General features: G+C 48.4%; 1 protein-coding gene across 1 annotated transcript in view; it reads left to right on the plus strand.

The window, feature by feature from the left end:
* The first annotated feature begins 807 nt into the window (after window positions 1-807).
* The window catches only part of ISM1 (isthmin 1), a 42,632-nt gene continuing 29,114 nt past the window's right edge, over window positions 808-14,325 (plus strand). Inside the window, exons 1-2 of the mRNA XM_050972337.1 lie at window positions 808-1,562; window positions 2,194-2,684. Coding sequence (XP_050828294.1) covers window positions 1,313-1,562; window positions 2,194-2,684 — 741 coding nt within the window. The 5' untranslated portion in view covers window positions 808-1,312. The remainder of the gene's footprint in view (window positions 1,563-2,193; window positions 2,685-14,325) is intronic.

Consider the following 14,325-nt stretch of genomic DNA (forward strand, 5'->3'; position numbering starts at 1 on the left):
TTGATTAGCCCAAGGAATGTTTGGGTTAAAAAAAAAAAAAAAGCACCACATTTTTTAAAAGCCATGTGACAGTCCCACAGGCTGTTCTGGCTTTATGCAGTGTTGAGTAGCTCTGTATGATCCAAGAGCATCGGTGCCATAGTGGGTAATTTTCAACAAGCGATGTCACGGGATGGGAGCTGTACCTCTGACACACTCAGGGCAGACCCACAGGAGTCCCTACCCTGCACAATCATCTGTGCTGACCATTCCTACTTCACTGCTAACATGGAGTATGTTTGTGGATTTAAAAATCGTTAAATCTGAAGGTTTGGGGCTTGTGGCTTTTGGTCACATCTTTAATGATACCCCAGTGCAATTATATTAACTATATTCTTGCCTGATTCCTGTGCAATCATTGACAGTGGTTATCACTGGAAGAGTACAAGACATCATTCTGACTCACTTGTGACCACAGCCTTCAGATGCTCCAAGACCTGCAAGAACCTCTGGGTAGCTCTGATTCTCCTCATGCCCCAAAAGTGCCAGGGCACAGTGCGGGCTAAGGCTCCCACGATGTGCCTTGTCTCAGCTGGCACCACACACTGGAAGAACATCTCACCCTTACCTTGCAGGAAACCCTGCTGAGGACACTGGTCTCCAGAAGAAAATGTTTCAGACTGGGGGATACTTTTTCCCCAATTTATAAATTTTAGACCAATTCAGCCTCTCAGCTGTCACATACTCACAGATCGTCCGTATCCTCATTTTTACACATAACATTCCCAACTGCGCAAGAATGACAACAAAGATTCCAAAACTCCCGTTTCTTGTTAGGTGGCTTTATTATGCTTCAAGTTGATTTGAGCTGTGTTTGTTCTTGTTACACTGAGCTGCAACTTGAGCACCCACAAAGCGGTCCAGCTCCCTCAGACCGGACGGAGATGTTGACTTACAGCAAGTGATAATCCAACCCTCATTTTCACATATTCTCAAGTCCACGTTACTTTTAAATTTGAGGGCCTCCCATCTGAGAGAGGAAGGTTTTTCCACAGTACTGGCACAGGTCAGCAACCAAGAAGAAGAGTAAGGAGTGTCAAATCCCGGTGGAATCCCACCAGGGACGCACAGACCAACTGAAAGGGACAGCGCAGATCCATCCCAGCCGAGCAGAGATGGCAGCCGGGACGCAAGGTGCAGCCGTGTGTGGGAAGGGGTGCGGGTGCAGCAGTGGGGTGTCCTGGCAAAGCAGGGCACGGAGAGGAGCAGGTCGGCACGGGGAGGAGGGGAGCATCCTTGGGGGGGGACGCTAGGCTGGAGCAGGAGCTGCAGAATGGGCGAAGGAAAAGGGGGGGAGCAGGGGAAGGAGGCAGGGCAGTATAAAAGCATCCGACACGTACCTCTCCCGACACAGAGCGAGGGGGCGAGAAAGTGGGTCTGGAAGAAGCAGCAGCAGCAGCAGCAGCAGCCAGGAGGAGCGGCAGCCGCTTGCAAACACGCACGCACGGTGGCAGGAGAGAGTGCGGCGCTACCCCTGGCAGCCCTAGGGCACTGGAGGGACGAGAGAGGAGAGATGGAGCCAGGTATCCAGCTCCCCGGGAGGGCAGCGGGCAGCTGAGGCTTTTCACATCCCCTCGCCCCCTATCCCATTTCCCACGGCTGAGCCAGGGGAGAAAGAGGAAGGGGGACGGGAGAGGGAAGCTGCAATCTGCCCCTCTTTTTCCCCGGGGAGCTCGCAGCTCGAGGGGAGCTGGGAGCCGGCGGGGGTCGCGGCGCGCCCCACTCTCACGGCGAGGGGCCGGGGCAGCGGGGGCCCGGCAGGGCAGGGCAGGGCAGGGCGACGCCTCGACGGGCGTCGGGAGAGGAGGGGGGAGCGGCGGGGCGGGCGAGGACACGGCGGCGGCGGGGGAAGCTGCTGCGGGGGCCACCCCCATCCCCGAGCGCGGAGGGAGGCGATAGCCCCGAGCTCTCTCCTCCCCTCGGAGCGTCCCGGCTTCCCCGCCATGTGAGACTCGTCCCCCGGCCCCCCCCGCCCCGCTCTCCTCCCTCCTCCCTCTCCCTCGCACACGCACTCCCGGCTCCCCCCGTGCTCGCAGCGTGTCCCCGCCGACCGCCGAAACCCGCTGCTCTCCGCCGGCCGCGGCTCCCCGAGGCGGCGGGGGTTCGGCCGCCCGCTCCCTCCTTCCGACGGCCCGCGGTGCCTCTGGCTTGCAGGGCTGCCCGCAGAGACGCCGCCGGCCTCGGGTACCTGCCGCCCGCCGCCGGGCAGCGCCGGGACTCTGGCCGCCGCCGCGGCATCCCGCCCCGACGTGGCTCCGCCGTGGTGCGGCGGCCCCCGCTGCTGCTGCTGCTGCTGCTGCTGCCGCCGCTGCCCCGCGCCCGCCGCCCGCCCCGCCGACGCCGAGAGCGGCGCGGTCCCCGCCGCCCGTCCTGCGGCTCCTGGGGCCGGGGCCGGGGCCGCTCCGGCGGCGGCCCCGGCGGCGGCGGCGGCGGCCGCCGCGGCTCCTCCTCCTCCTCCGCCTCCTCCGCGCCCGCCGCCGCCGCCGCGGGGCCCTAAAGCCGCCCGGCTCAAGAGGATGGTGCGGCTGGCGGCCGAGCTGCTGCTGCTGCTGGGGCTGCTCCTGCTCACCTTGCACATCACCGTGCTGCGCGGCGGCGGAGAGCCGCACGCCCCCTCGGCTGCCGGCAACCACAGCCAGCGGCAGGTGAGTGCCGCCCCGCCTCCCCAGCACCCTCCCCGTCCCCCGGGGCCGTCGGGGGCAGCGCGGGGCTGGCCGAGCTGAGGGAGCCGGCGCCGTGCACCTGCCCCGTCCGCCTCCTCCTCCTCCTCCTCCTGCTCCTCACGCCGCCCGGCCCGGCCCGGCCCCGGGCGCTTTCCCGGGGCTTTTTTACGAGGTGTCCCCCGCGCTCCTCGGGGGGAGCTGTCGGGGCAGCGGTGGCAAAGGCAGAGCTGCTCCGCCGCCGCGGTTCGATGCCGTGCGGTTCGATGCCGTGTTCCCGCAGCGGAGGACGGCCAGCGCACCTGGGGAGCCTGTGGGGCAGGCAGGGGATGGAAACAGCCGTGTCAGGCACGGCGTGTCCCACGCAGGGCATCATCCCTTGGTGGGGGCACAGGATTGCCTAGAGTGAGAGGGGAAGTGACAGGTGGATGGTCTCGGGAAGTACTGGAACTAAGTGTATGGCTTTCCTTGGAAAGCACCAAGAGACAGGCTGACATTCAGTCCTGAAATAGGCAAGAACCTCAGGGTCTTAAGTGCTTGTGATGTGAAGGACAGCTAGCCCATTCCAGGCTTTTGAAAAACTTCTCCCATAAAACTCCTCTGTGTATTATGTCCGACAGAGGTGAAGGACTTTTTTTTGTTCTGCTTCAGTATTCATGCATGTCGTTCTTTTTATTCAGTATCACATGTTGCCATTCCTTTATAATGGTTGGAGACAGTGATCAAAGCTGCAGAATCACCAACATCCGCAGCCAAAGCTTGTAAATCTCTGGTCAGTTGCATGTGCCCTGGCCAGCTCTCTTCTCATCCATCCAAAATAAAATCAACTACCAAGTCATGCGATAAACTGACAAAAAAATGTTGTAATTACTATCCCCATAAATTTATGTAAACCATCCATCATCTGGGTAAGAATCACAGCACCAGCAGAGGATAAAAGCCAAGCAGAAGTCAGGAGAGTGCAGGCTGTGCTGGTCACGGGATGCATGGGATCCCCAGCTGCTGGGCCACAAAATGAACCCCCCTGCCACGGGAGGGAACCCAGGGCTGCAGGCTCAACATCCCACTCACAGCCTGGAGTCAGGTCCCCCCAAACTCAGAAAACCTCCTGCTGCACTTGGTGGGAGTCGTGCTGAGGAATGCTGAGCCCTGCACTGCGGGTCAGGCCCCACCATGCTCTCGCTGCAGTTTTATCACTTGACATTCCAGGATGGTTTTTTTTTAATATCTGCAACATTTCTGGTAATAATGTTTTATAAATGATGCTTTCTTTTCTCATGGGCACTGGGAATGCCTTTTTAAATGATGTTCCTTGGAAAAGTAAATTTGGAGGGGTTTTTTTATGAGGTGTTTGCTATCATTAGAATAACCCTGAATTTGCCTTTTCTTGACAGGCTTGTAACATAATGAGAGAAACATCTGGGCAAGTGGGAACTCTGGGTGATGCCATTTCCCTGTGGAGCTCCTTTTAGAGCACTCTTGTAAGGTTAGGGTGAAACAAGAGGAAAATCATCCTCAGATAATTATCTTGGATTATTATCATTGCAGTTTGCTGTCTCATGAAAACCTGTAGATTGTTGGCTTCAAGATTTTTTCCTGTTCAGTGATGTTTTACAGATTACCTTAGTAAACTCTGTGCCTTTAAGCACTGTGATAGCTTTAGCAGTTCATATTTTCATAATGTTTTGCCATTTGTAGAGTTGAAATTCTTACATACTTCCCAACTCCATTGATTCTGCAGTTATGTATTTGAGATTATGCATTGTATTTGTACCATGCCTGTACAAAACATTACAGGGAGAAAGGATATTGATTAGAGCAATTGGTTAAACAGATGGACGTCTCAATTTTTCTGGTTTTATAGCTTCCAGGGATTCTATAGCTAGCTGGGTTCTCTTGCTTCAGAAAGTTTCACTTAAGCAGGCAGATGCTCCCATTCAGAGCCTCACAGTATAACCCTCAGTGAGAAGTTTGCACTGGGGTCTTCTGATTTTGGCAGGTTTTGGGCTGTATCATGGCACATGCTGAAGTAAATGCAAAATCCTCATGCACTGCACTCACAGGGAGAGTATCCAGGGTGGGAAATGAAACTGCACAAACTCAGACTTGTTGATATAAGCACTTGGACATCTCTCAGGGTTTTTCTGTCCTGGTACATCTGTGGAGAGGATTGATTGTGAGAAGTGAGTAGATCGGTGTTGGATTTGATGAAATTTCTCTTGAAGTGTGGCAACTCCAGGGAAGAGTAATCTTTGTAACAAAGATGTTTATAGATGTCTTTTGACCTGACAAATTTGTATCAAAAGCCCCTGGCAATAATCAAACAGAGGATATGGTCTGTGAGGACTTAGGCAGTCTGTTTGCACAAATGAGGTAGTCACAATTGGGTCCTTTTTACATAAAATGAATTCAGGACGAACCCTTAGTAACCTTAAAATATTTTTAGTGATTTAAATAGTCCAAAACACTTGTAAGCATTTGAAGTCTGATTCAGTAAGAGAAGGAAAAGCTTCTCCTTCTCCCATCCTTGCTCCTTCAAATGGAGGAAGGTTTTTGTAGGATAGGTTTTGATTTCTTTTGTCTTTCAGCTGGGTTAACCCCTGCAATTAATTGGACTGAGAGTTGAAAGAAATATAGGAAAAAAAAAACCCTTTCCACCCTAAAATTAAGCAAGTTATTTTTCCTCCCTCCTGTTTTTTGCCTTTGGTGCCCTTCCCCACGCTGTGTGTGTCTCCAGAGATTCCAGATGCCTGGGATTGCCTTGTGCTGCTGTGACTGGCTGCAGAGGAGCAGCAGTGAGGAGAAAACCCCAATGTACCCCTGGGGTCCTCTTTGGGAGGAGGGAGGTACAAGCACAGGCTCCCGTGGTTCACTCTGCAGGGATGGTTGCTGGACATCTGCAGTTCCAGGCTGCTCTCAGGACTGGGCTGTGGCAGGGCACAAAATGGGAAATCCACGCTGGAGTTGTAAAACAGCTCACAGTCTTGTGTTATGAGAGGGAATCAGCCTTGTTTTTCTCAGTCAGATTTTATTCCCTTCCTTCCATCTCTTCCAACAGGAAAAAAAAAAAAGAATTGGAGACTTGGGGAAGGGGGAGATTTTTTCTGCTGAGAATTCTACTAGATCTAATTTAATTATCATCCAGAAGCTGTTCTGGAGCATATTTATGAAATTAAGAAGTACAAACTTTCTTTTCTGAAGAAGAGCAAATGAAGCTATATTAAGAGATGGAAAAAAGCAGCTTGGGTATGTTTTTATCTTTTTACATAGTTCTAAAACCAAGGGAAGGCTTGAACATAAATTTTGGAAGGCATTTTTAATACTTTACGATGCTCTAAAATCTGTGCTTTCATTCTGAGAGAAAATATTTCATCGTGAAGTTTATCCCCTTCACTTCTAATTTTTCCATAGCAAGCCTTGCACACCAAGAATAACAGTGTTCCCACACCAAGAAAAATGACCTTGTAAAATGCAGTAACAGAGCCACCAACAATATATGCCACAGCACATGAAGTCAGATTCTCCACTGCAATACTTGCAGCAGTATTACATTAGCCTGGAACTCAGCAGTTGTGCCTAAAACCGGAGCTGTGTAAGAAAACATCATTGGAAAAGCAGCACAATACTGTAAGCAGATTTATTTTTCCCTTTTAATCCCCCTGCTCCTGCCCTTGTGCCCCTCTTCAATAAGCATGCAAAGCAATTGCACCCTGTTGGAAATGCTGTCTGAGCCCTACCAGAAAAAACACATTCTGTGGGGGGGTACCAGTTGTGGGTTTCTCTGGGTCTGGACTGAAGGCACTTGAGACAATATTTCATGTTTGGACTCAGGTGTCTTCTTATCAGTAAAAGTCTCATTACTGTGAGTTTGGCAGCTTTTCATTAGAAGGCACAAAATGGCCAACAATCTCTTGTTCCAAGGTCTTTTAAGACTAAACTATCCAATTAAGAACTGACACCTGGATTATTTTCCCTTTTAACCCAATAACTGATCCCAGAGAGCTGCAATGGGGACTGTTCTGCCCAATTACAAAATGCCACCCAAACTCTGGAAGAAGCCCAGGACAACACCCTGTGCCCTCCATCTTGCTTCCATCCACAACATCCTAAAAATCCAAAACCCCAAATTTCCCACCTAAGTGACACACCTACACTGCTCTCTGTAATCTATTTCACACTTTTGTGGATTCCAGTCTAGTTGAAGTCTAGGAAAGTTTCTCCATGAGTGAGGGTCACAGTCAGTGCTCCCCTGGGGGTCAGGGCGCCCCAGAGCAGACAGAGGAATATTCCCAGTGTCCTGGGTTTCCCCAGTTCTGCTGCTTATCAATGGTTGCCCAGGAGTCACTCTCCAGGCTGTGTGAGTAGCCCTTTACAGGGCTGAGCTCATCATTTTCTCCCAAGACCATCCCCAGTTCAGTGCCAGGAGTGCTTTGGCCATGGTGTGCTCTCTGCTGTCTTTGCTGGGGTGCATTTCAGTCTTTCCAGGGCTTGTGTGTTCCTGCTGACCCTTGTACTGCATTCAGACAATTTGGAAAACTCTCTCCAGACAGGTACAGTGGCAGATTTCAGCTTTCTGGCCTCCTCAGCTAAGTAGGACTCGAGCTGTTTACTTTGGGAGCGTTTTAGACTCAGTTTTTTTGAGGTAAACGTGAGCTCTGGAGCTTTCCATTTGGTTTGCTCTATTAGGAGCTGATTGTCTAAGTCATCTTTGAAAACCTGTCCATCCCACATTCTGCCTTCTTGTTTTCCAGACTGCCTTTAGCCTGTAGAAGGTGCCACTAAGTGGATGCACATTGTGCATTTACCGTGAACCCTAAATCTTCCCTGCCTTAAGAGACATTTATCCATTCCATCAACAGCTTCCAGAGCAGGTGGCCTGTGAGCTGGGCAGGCTGATTCTCTGTCCCCCAGAATCTCTTTTGGTGAGGGGATCCCTCAGCACAGGGGATGCTGTTTTGTGCTTTTTGGCAGTGACAGTGGAACCTGCTCTCAGCTTTGCTGTGTAGATCTAAGGCTCTCCCTTTGGCATGTGTTCCTCCAGCTATGTCCTGGATTCAGCAATGGCTCAGACCATGTGCAGCTCATTCTCTCAGCTCCCAAGGGAGGGAACTGTGTGTGCTCTTGAGTGGTTTTGCTGGTGGGCTGTGGCTCCTTCCAGGATGCAGGGGGAAGGAAGGGTGATGGGCTTCACGTGTGCTGCTGCTGCATGGAAGCAAAGGATGAGGTGGGAAACAAGGGTGAAGGGCTGAGGTTGCTGCAGTGAGCAGAGGATCATTTTCTGGCATCCACTGCTCCCAGGAGAGATTCTTTCTCCTTTCAAACCCAGCTCCCAGAAATCTCCAGAGAGCATTCATTAAACTTCTCCTCATACCTATCACTTTGATTAATTTCACAGCAAACTAAAATATCCTTGGTGGAAGAGTGCTGCTACACCTTCAGGGTGGGATGTGGCAAGGTTTTTAGTATCTTAGACTACTGCAATAATTCAGAGCAGGTGAATATTTTAATTACATTTTAGTTATGGCTGCAAGGAGCAGTGTTAGGTAGGTGTGAATGTAAATTCCTGAGTTAAATTTTCCCAAGATGTTTAGGTGGGGCACATTCTGCCAAACATCTCTTAAGCTCAACAAATAACAGTTACTGTACAGCTTATCTTGGATCATCTCTGATAAAGACCTGGCATGAAATCACAAGCTGCCTCTCTATTTTGTCTCTGTAACTACAGATCAGAGCAGTTTTTTCCTAGTGCTTCATACTGAAGAATCTCTTTGAGTTATTTATTTCTGTTTCGAGCAAGATTTAGGATTGTTTTCCAGCTCTTTACAGTATTGGGCTATTTGCAAGAAAAAAAGCAGAGTGTGTGCTCCAAATTCATCCTGGGCCATCACAGGGTCTTCCTGCTCATTCCCATGGTCCTGGGGCCAAGCACAAAACACAGTGGCTGAACAGAAGACTCATGGCAGTGCAAGGGGAGGGAGCTTTGGAACTGGCTCCTGGGCCAGTCTAGAGGTGCAGTGATGGCCCTGGTGAGAGTGGAGAGGCCAGGGGCAGGTGCAGAGATTCTGCTGGAGCTGCATTGGTGCTTTCCACTTTGTTTCATCTAAGGTGGACAGCCAGCACGAGTTCTGGAGTAGCTTTTATTTTTAACTCTTGTTGATTGTGTGGAGAAGTTTGTTCTACACAGGAAGAACAAACTCCAGAAATCTCCAGGAAGCATTAATTAAATTTCTCTTCATACCTATCACTTTGATTAATTTCGCAGCAAACCAAAGTATCTTTGGTGGAGAAGTGCTACTGCACCTTCAGGGTAGGATGTGGCAAGGTTTTTAGTATCTTAGACTACTGCAATAATTCAGAACAGCTATCCAAGAATATTTTAGTTATGTCTTCAAGGAGCAATGTTAGGCAGGTGTGAATGTAACCTCCTGAGTTAAATTTTCCCAAGATGTTTGGATGGGGCACATTTCGCTAATTTTGGTCACGGCAGCTATCACAGTGACACAACCACTCTGCCACTGACCCCTTGCTCTTACCTGCTTGGTACAAAGCTCTCTCCTTTGCTTCTCCTGCTTTGGTTCAGTCACATTTCCCTCTTCTGCCCTTTCCTAGTGCCAGCTGCTCAAAGAAAAAGGAGACCTAGGGCTGCTGCTCTGCTGGTGGCCTCAACAATTTCTTCATCCTTGTGCTGTGTGCTGCTGCTCCCTGTGGTTGGTAACATCCCCCTTATGACCTGCAGGTACTTAGAGGTTCCCAGTACTCAGAGGTTCAGCATTCTGAGCTGTCTGACACCTTGCTCTGCTGTGGAATTCCCTTGCTGAGGAGACATCTGTTTAACCAGTACAGGTTGTGTTGGATGTAAATTGGGAGCTGTGGTTTGAATTCAGCATTGTTCTTTTGTCTCTGCTCAGATCTACAGCATCCCTGTGTCAGTCACCAGTGCTGGATTGTTCCAAAGTGGTGGAAAATTCCATCAAAGAAAGCAAGGAAAGAATTGTTGGTGAGGTGGAAACACTTGTGTGATGCTCTCAGAGGCTGTGTTATGTCACAGCACCCGAGAGCTTCACAGAAAGTGAAGTCCAGAAGGCAGTAGTGTTGATAAAGATACAGACACTGCAGGCTTGGCCTGCCAACATCATGTGTGTGCTTGAAAACTTTCTGAAATCCTGTGTGATGGAGATGACTTCTGAAAACCCAGTCACTGCTAGGTATCCCAGTGGGAAGAAAAAATCACTTTGCAAATCTCTAATGTTTTCTAAGATGCACTGGTTTGTGAACAGTCATGCTTTTCTCCTCTGTTTTCCTTTATTATGTAAAAGTGCACAGAGTGCACTTTTAATAATGCCAGAAAATTAATTTTGCCATTCTTCTCTTATGCTTACATTCTTCTGCATTACTTTAAAATCTTGAAAGGCACTCATAGTTTGAATCTATAGATAGACAATTGAGATGTTTCCTTACACAAGCGCAAACCTAAAATGTTGAAGCCTTGTAGTTTTGCTGGGTGCTTGCCTGCTGACTTAGCAGCTTTGGCAGGTTGAGCTGTCAGCTCTGCTTGCTTTCTGCTCTTCTGGGTCCTGCTTTGCCAGTGTTCCTTGCAAACAGATGTGGTAGTGCCCAGTTGTGCCTCATTTGTTCTCTTCATGGTCTTGGTTAGTGCTTATTTGGTCCTTTTTTTACTACCCTTACCTTGCTGTCTGCTTTAAGACTACACTACATAAAAGCCCACTGAACTAACTGAATAACACTCACTTATCAGAAAGGTGACTTTTTAAAGGTATTATTTTTTCAGTGGTGTCTTTTTTTCTCCCCTTATTTTACTTTTCAGATGTCAACCCAAGCTTATGGAGGTTGAGGTTTCAGTATTGTGGTGTGGCTTGTGAGCAATGTGCAGTGCAGTGGGTCTCCAGCCTGAATAGAGGCACTGTCAGAGACGAATGATTAAGTGTTAACTTTAAAGTGAAAAATACAAAGTGCTTCAGTAAAAGGCAGAAGGAAGCACTCAGTGATGCGCTGGTTGCTGTTGCACTTTAAGACCATTGTGCCTCTTTTACAAGTTTTAAAGACAGTAAATGCCAGGCTAAATTCATAGTCCAAAGCATAGAGATGAAAAACATTTCCAAGAAACAGCGCAGTGAGCTCACTGGTACATCAGCAAGAGCAGAATATTTCCAGTGTTGGTATTTCCATGAACTTTTGATTTGAAATACCAGAAAAAGAAAGAAAACAAAGTGAAATGTAACTTATTATTGTAATGAGGGGTGGCTTGCCACAGTGGTCACTTCTGTGGCACCAGAATGCTTGGTTAGAGGAGCTGGTGTGGGCGTTACTGGTAAGCAGTCCCTTTATCCTTTTGTCCTTGTTTTTCAAGTGCTTGGAGAACTCACAGCCATGGGTCACATCTTTTTTATTCCTCTCTTCCAGCAGTCTAGCTGGACTGGAGTTGTTCATCTCTAAGCCTTTAAAGAAGGGAAGTGCTCCTGAAGTTGAGAGGGGAAAATCAGGGATGAAATCTTTCTCTCACACTCCTGGTGGAGTCAGTGCACATTGAAAGGCAGGAGGAGTGCAAACATCCCTTGGCTTTTATGCTTCTGTGCTAGATCTGCGTTCTCAGTGTGTTTAAACTGACCTCCTTCCACAGAGCAAGGCAAGTCAGTGATTTGTGTCAGCTGCAGAGCCAAGATCCTCTTGAGTATGAATCTTTCACAGCTCAGTTTTTCCACAGAGCTGAGAAGCACACAACACATGTCATCCTGTGTGCTGTCCACAAAGATGAGCTGGGCCCTGGCGTGTGGCTTTCTTCATGCTGCATGAATTAACTTCCATCTGTTGTGTTCCTTTGCACTGAAAAATCCAGGTGTTTGTTCCAGAGTGGTTCTTCTTCCTTCTTCTAGGCAGATTAACATTTGCTCTTTGCCAGCATGGCTGTTGAGATCAGTTCTGATGACAAAACCAGGGAGTTCTCTGTAAGTACCTATAAAAGCCAAGAGTGCCCATCTGTTTCTGCCACTGGAGCCACTCTAAGAAAAGTGGATTCCTCCTCTTCTAAGGAGCCATCACTGGGTCCATGTCATCCATGGGACAGGTTTAACTTCCTGAACACTCCTTTCAGGCATCTTGCCTTTGCATTCCCATTGGGTTGGGTGCTCAGGTGCTGTGGCTGGGCACTCAAAACACTTCCTCAAACAGAGGAATGCCCAGGAATGCTGATTAGGAGGGGAAGTCCTTGCACTGAAAGAGATGTGGGATGGCAGGAGGCGACGGCAGAGAAATTGTAACACAAATAGCAGGGAAGAGGACATAGGGATAAGACAGCTATTTTTTTAAGCTAGTGCTTCAAAAATCAGCGACACAGCTTTGGTATCTTTATTGCCTTAGAAGTAACCCAGCAGCAGCAGTTTTTGCCAGAAGAAACCATCATTACTCCACTGGAAGCAGCTGCTGAAGTTTATAAAGATAGAAAATAAATTTGCTTAGTTTTACCTGCCATATGCATCAGTGCAGGATTTTAAAATAAGTATGAGATTGGTCTTGATACAACATTAGTCACCAGATATCTACTAATGTCTGTTTGCACAAGCCACCCAAAGAAACAAACATGATGAATAGTTTAGAACAGAAAATGAGAACCATAGCTGTCCAGCACAGAGTCTGTAACACCCCACTCTGCTTGCCTCCTACATCATGTTAATTGTTCATGCACTATTTAATTTCATAGCCAGAAATTATTTCTCTTCTGTTTAGCAACATGAGAGCAATAAAAGTGCTGCTGTCTTTAATGTCTGCTGGTACAACTCTCATCTGAAAGTGCCTCTGGAAGTTACCTCAGTAATCAGACTGGAGTTGTTTAAGATGCAGTCTGTATATCAGCATTCTCTGCTCCTGATTTTAGGATTCCCTGGACTGAAGAAGTCTGTAAAGGCTCACTGCAAGGAGCAGGCTATAACAAAGCAGTTAATGATTCTCGTGACATGAATGCTGCCATTACAGTTTATTTGAATGATGCTGGACTTCTATCTTAAATATATCATTTTTTATTAGTTGGTTGAGTGATTTTTTTGAAACCAACTCAATATCAGGCCTGGGTGTGCATCTTAGCTAAACTATAACCTAGCCCAGTCCATGCCTTTTGCCCTGTGGAGTGCCCAGAGTTTTTCAAAACATGTAACCACAGTGATATTTTTATAAAGGAATGTTCACCTCATGGGATTTTTTTAAGGTGTTCTATTTTTTTTCCAAGTTACAGCTTCACTTTATTGTACATGATGTCCAATAAAAAAGATATATGTCTGTGATTGGACTTTGAAAAAGGGCCATGGTGCCTATTCCATTTAAAGGGAATGAAGTCAAGCAGTAAATTTGCTGGTCGCCCTTTTCATATTGACTGTATCTTGGCCAGCAGTTGGTCTTTGATGTTGTAACAATAGAGCAAAGGCAGAGGAGGAGGAGGATTAGGACCTCCATAATATAAAAACAAGCCTGCATTCATCATGATTTTTATAGAGCACAGTCCCTGTCTATTAGAGGTTTGCAGTGTAGGCTTAATGTTCAGCAGAGGAGTACAGCAACTTTAACATTTGCAGGTTTACAACTCATCCATCATTACTCCTACCATCTCTTCTTAATTCAGTTTGTTTAGGCATTCAGCACTGGACTTGTTCTGTCATGTTATTCCTTTCTACAAGAGGAAAACAGATGTTTGTCAGGCAGGACAGAGCTTCTGGAGTATCACTTTCCATTTTGGGGGTTGATAGCCACATTATTTATGAAAGCCTCACTGCAGCTGGCCAATGGAGGATCCATTCCTCACCTTGTGCTTTCAAGTCCAGGATTTTACTGGGAGAGAATGGGGGACTTGAGATGTGTGTGTCCAGCATTTGTGAATTTATATCTCAAAGGGGACCCAGGGCAGCCACACTGGCTGTGACTGCAGGTGTAGCAGAAGAATAGTGGCAGATGAGCTCCTAGCCTGGTGGAGTCCTGGGGAAAGTTGGTGTGTGTTGAAGTGGTGTCAGCACTAGCTCTCAATCCAAACATGCAGGAGGAAAAGGGTCATCCATTTCCTGGAAATGTTCAAGGCACCAAGATGTGCTGAGTGCTGGTGGGAGCAGACAGGCTTCAGAATGTGAGCAGAGCTTGGAAAGAGACAGATAATCCATAATGTGCTGCTGCAGCCATAATGTGTGTGCAGCATGGCAAACGTGGAAGGCAGCATGAAGGGAGTGTTCCCAGGGATGTGAAGATGGCAGCAGCAAGGAGCCTGCTGCAAGGGGATCCAAAGGCAGCTCTTGGGAAATGATCTGGGGCTGGGTCAGATCAAAACACCAGGAGGTTTGTCTGCCAGACTCCACAGACACCTGTCCCAAGGAAGGGAAGGGGTGAGGGGCAGATGCCAATCCCTGATGCATTTGGCAGTTCAGCACTTGAATTAGGGTTGGATCCTGTGCCTTCTAGGGGTTCAGATTAGACCTGTGAGTCCAAACTCATGAACAAGTCACTGCTTGCCAGCTGAGCTGCAGTAGCTCCTCAGAGGTCTTATTGCACCTTCATCCTGCACAAAATACGAGGTGAATTTATATTCTTTTAGCAACTCAGCAAACAAAGCCTGCCCAGAGCTCTCGCCAGGGTG

This window comes from Serinus canaria, chromosome 3 (genome assembly GCF_022539315.1).
Source record: "Serinus canaria isolate serCan28SL12 chromosome 3, serCan2020, whole genome shotgun sequence".
In the NCBI taxonomy this organism is placed as follows: domain Eukaryota; kingdom Metazoa; phylum Chordata; class Aves; order Passeriformes; family Fringillidae; genus Serinus; species Serinus canaria.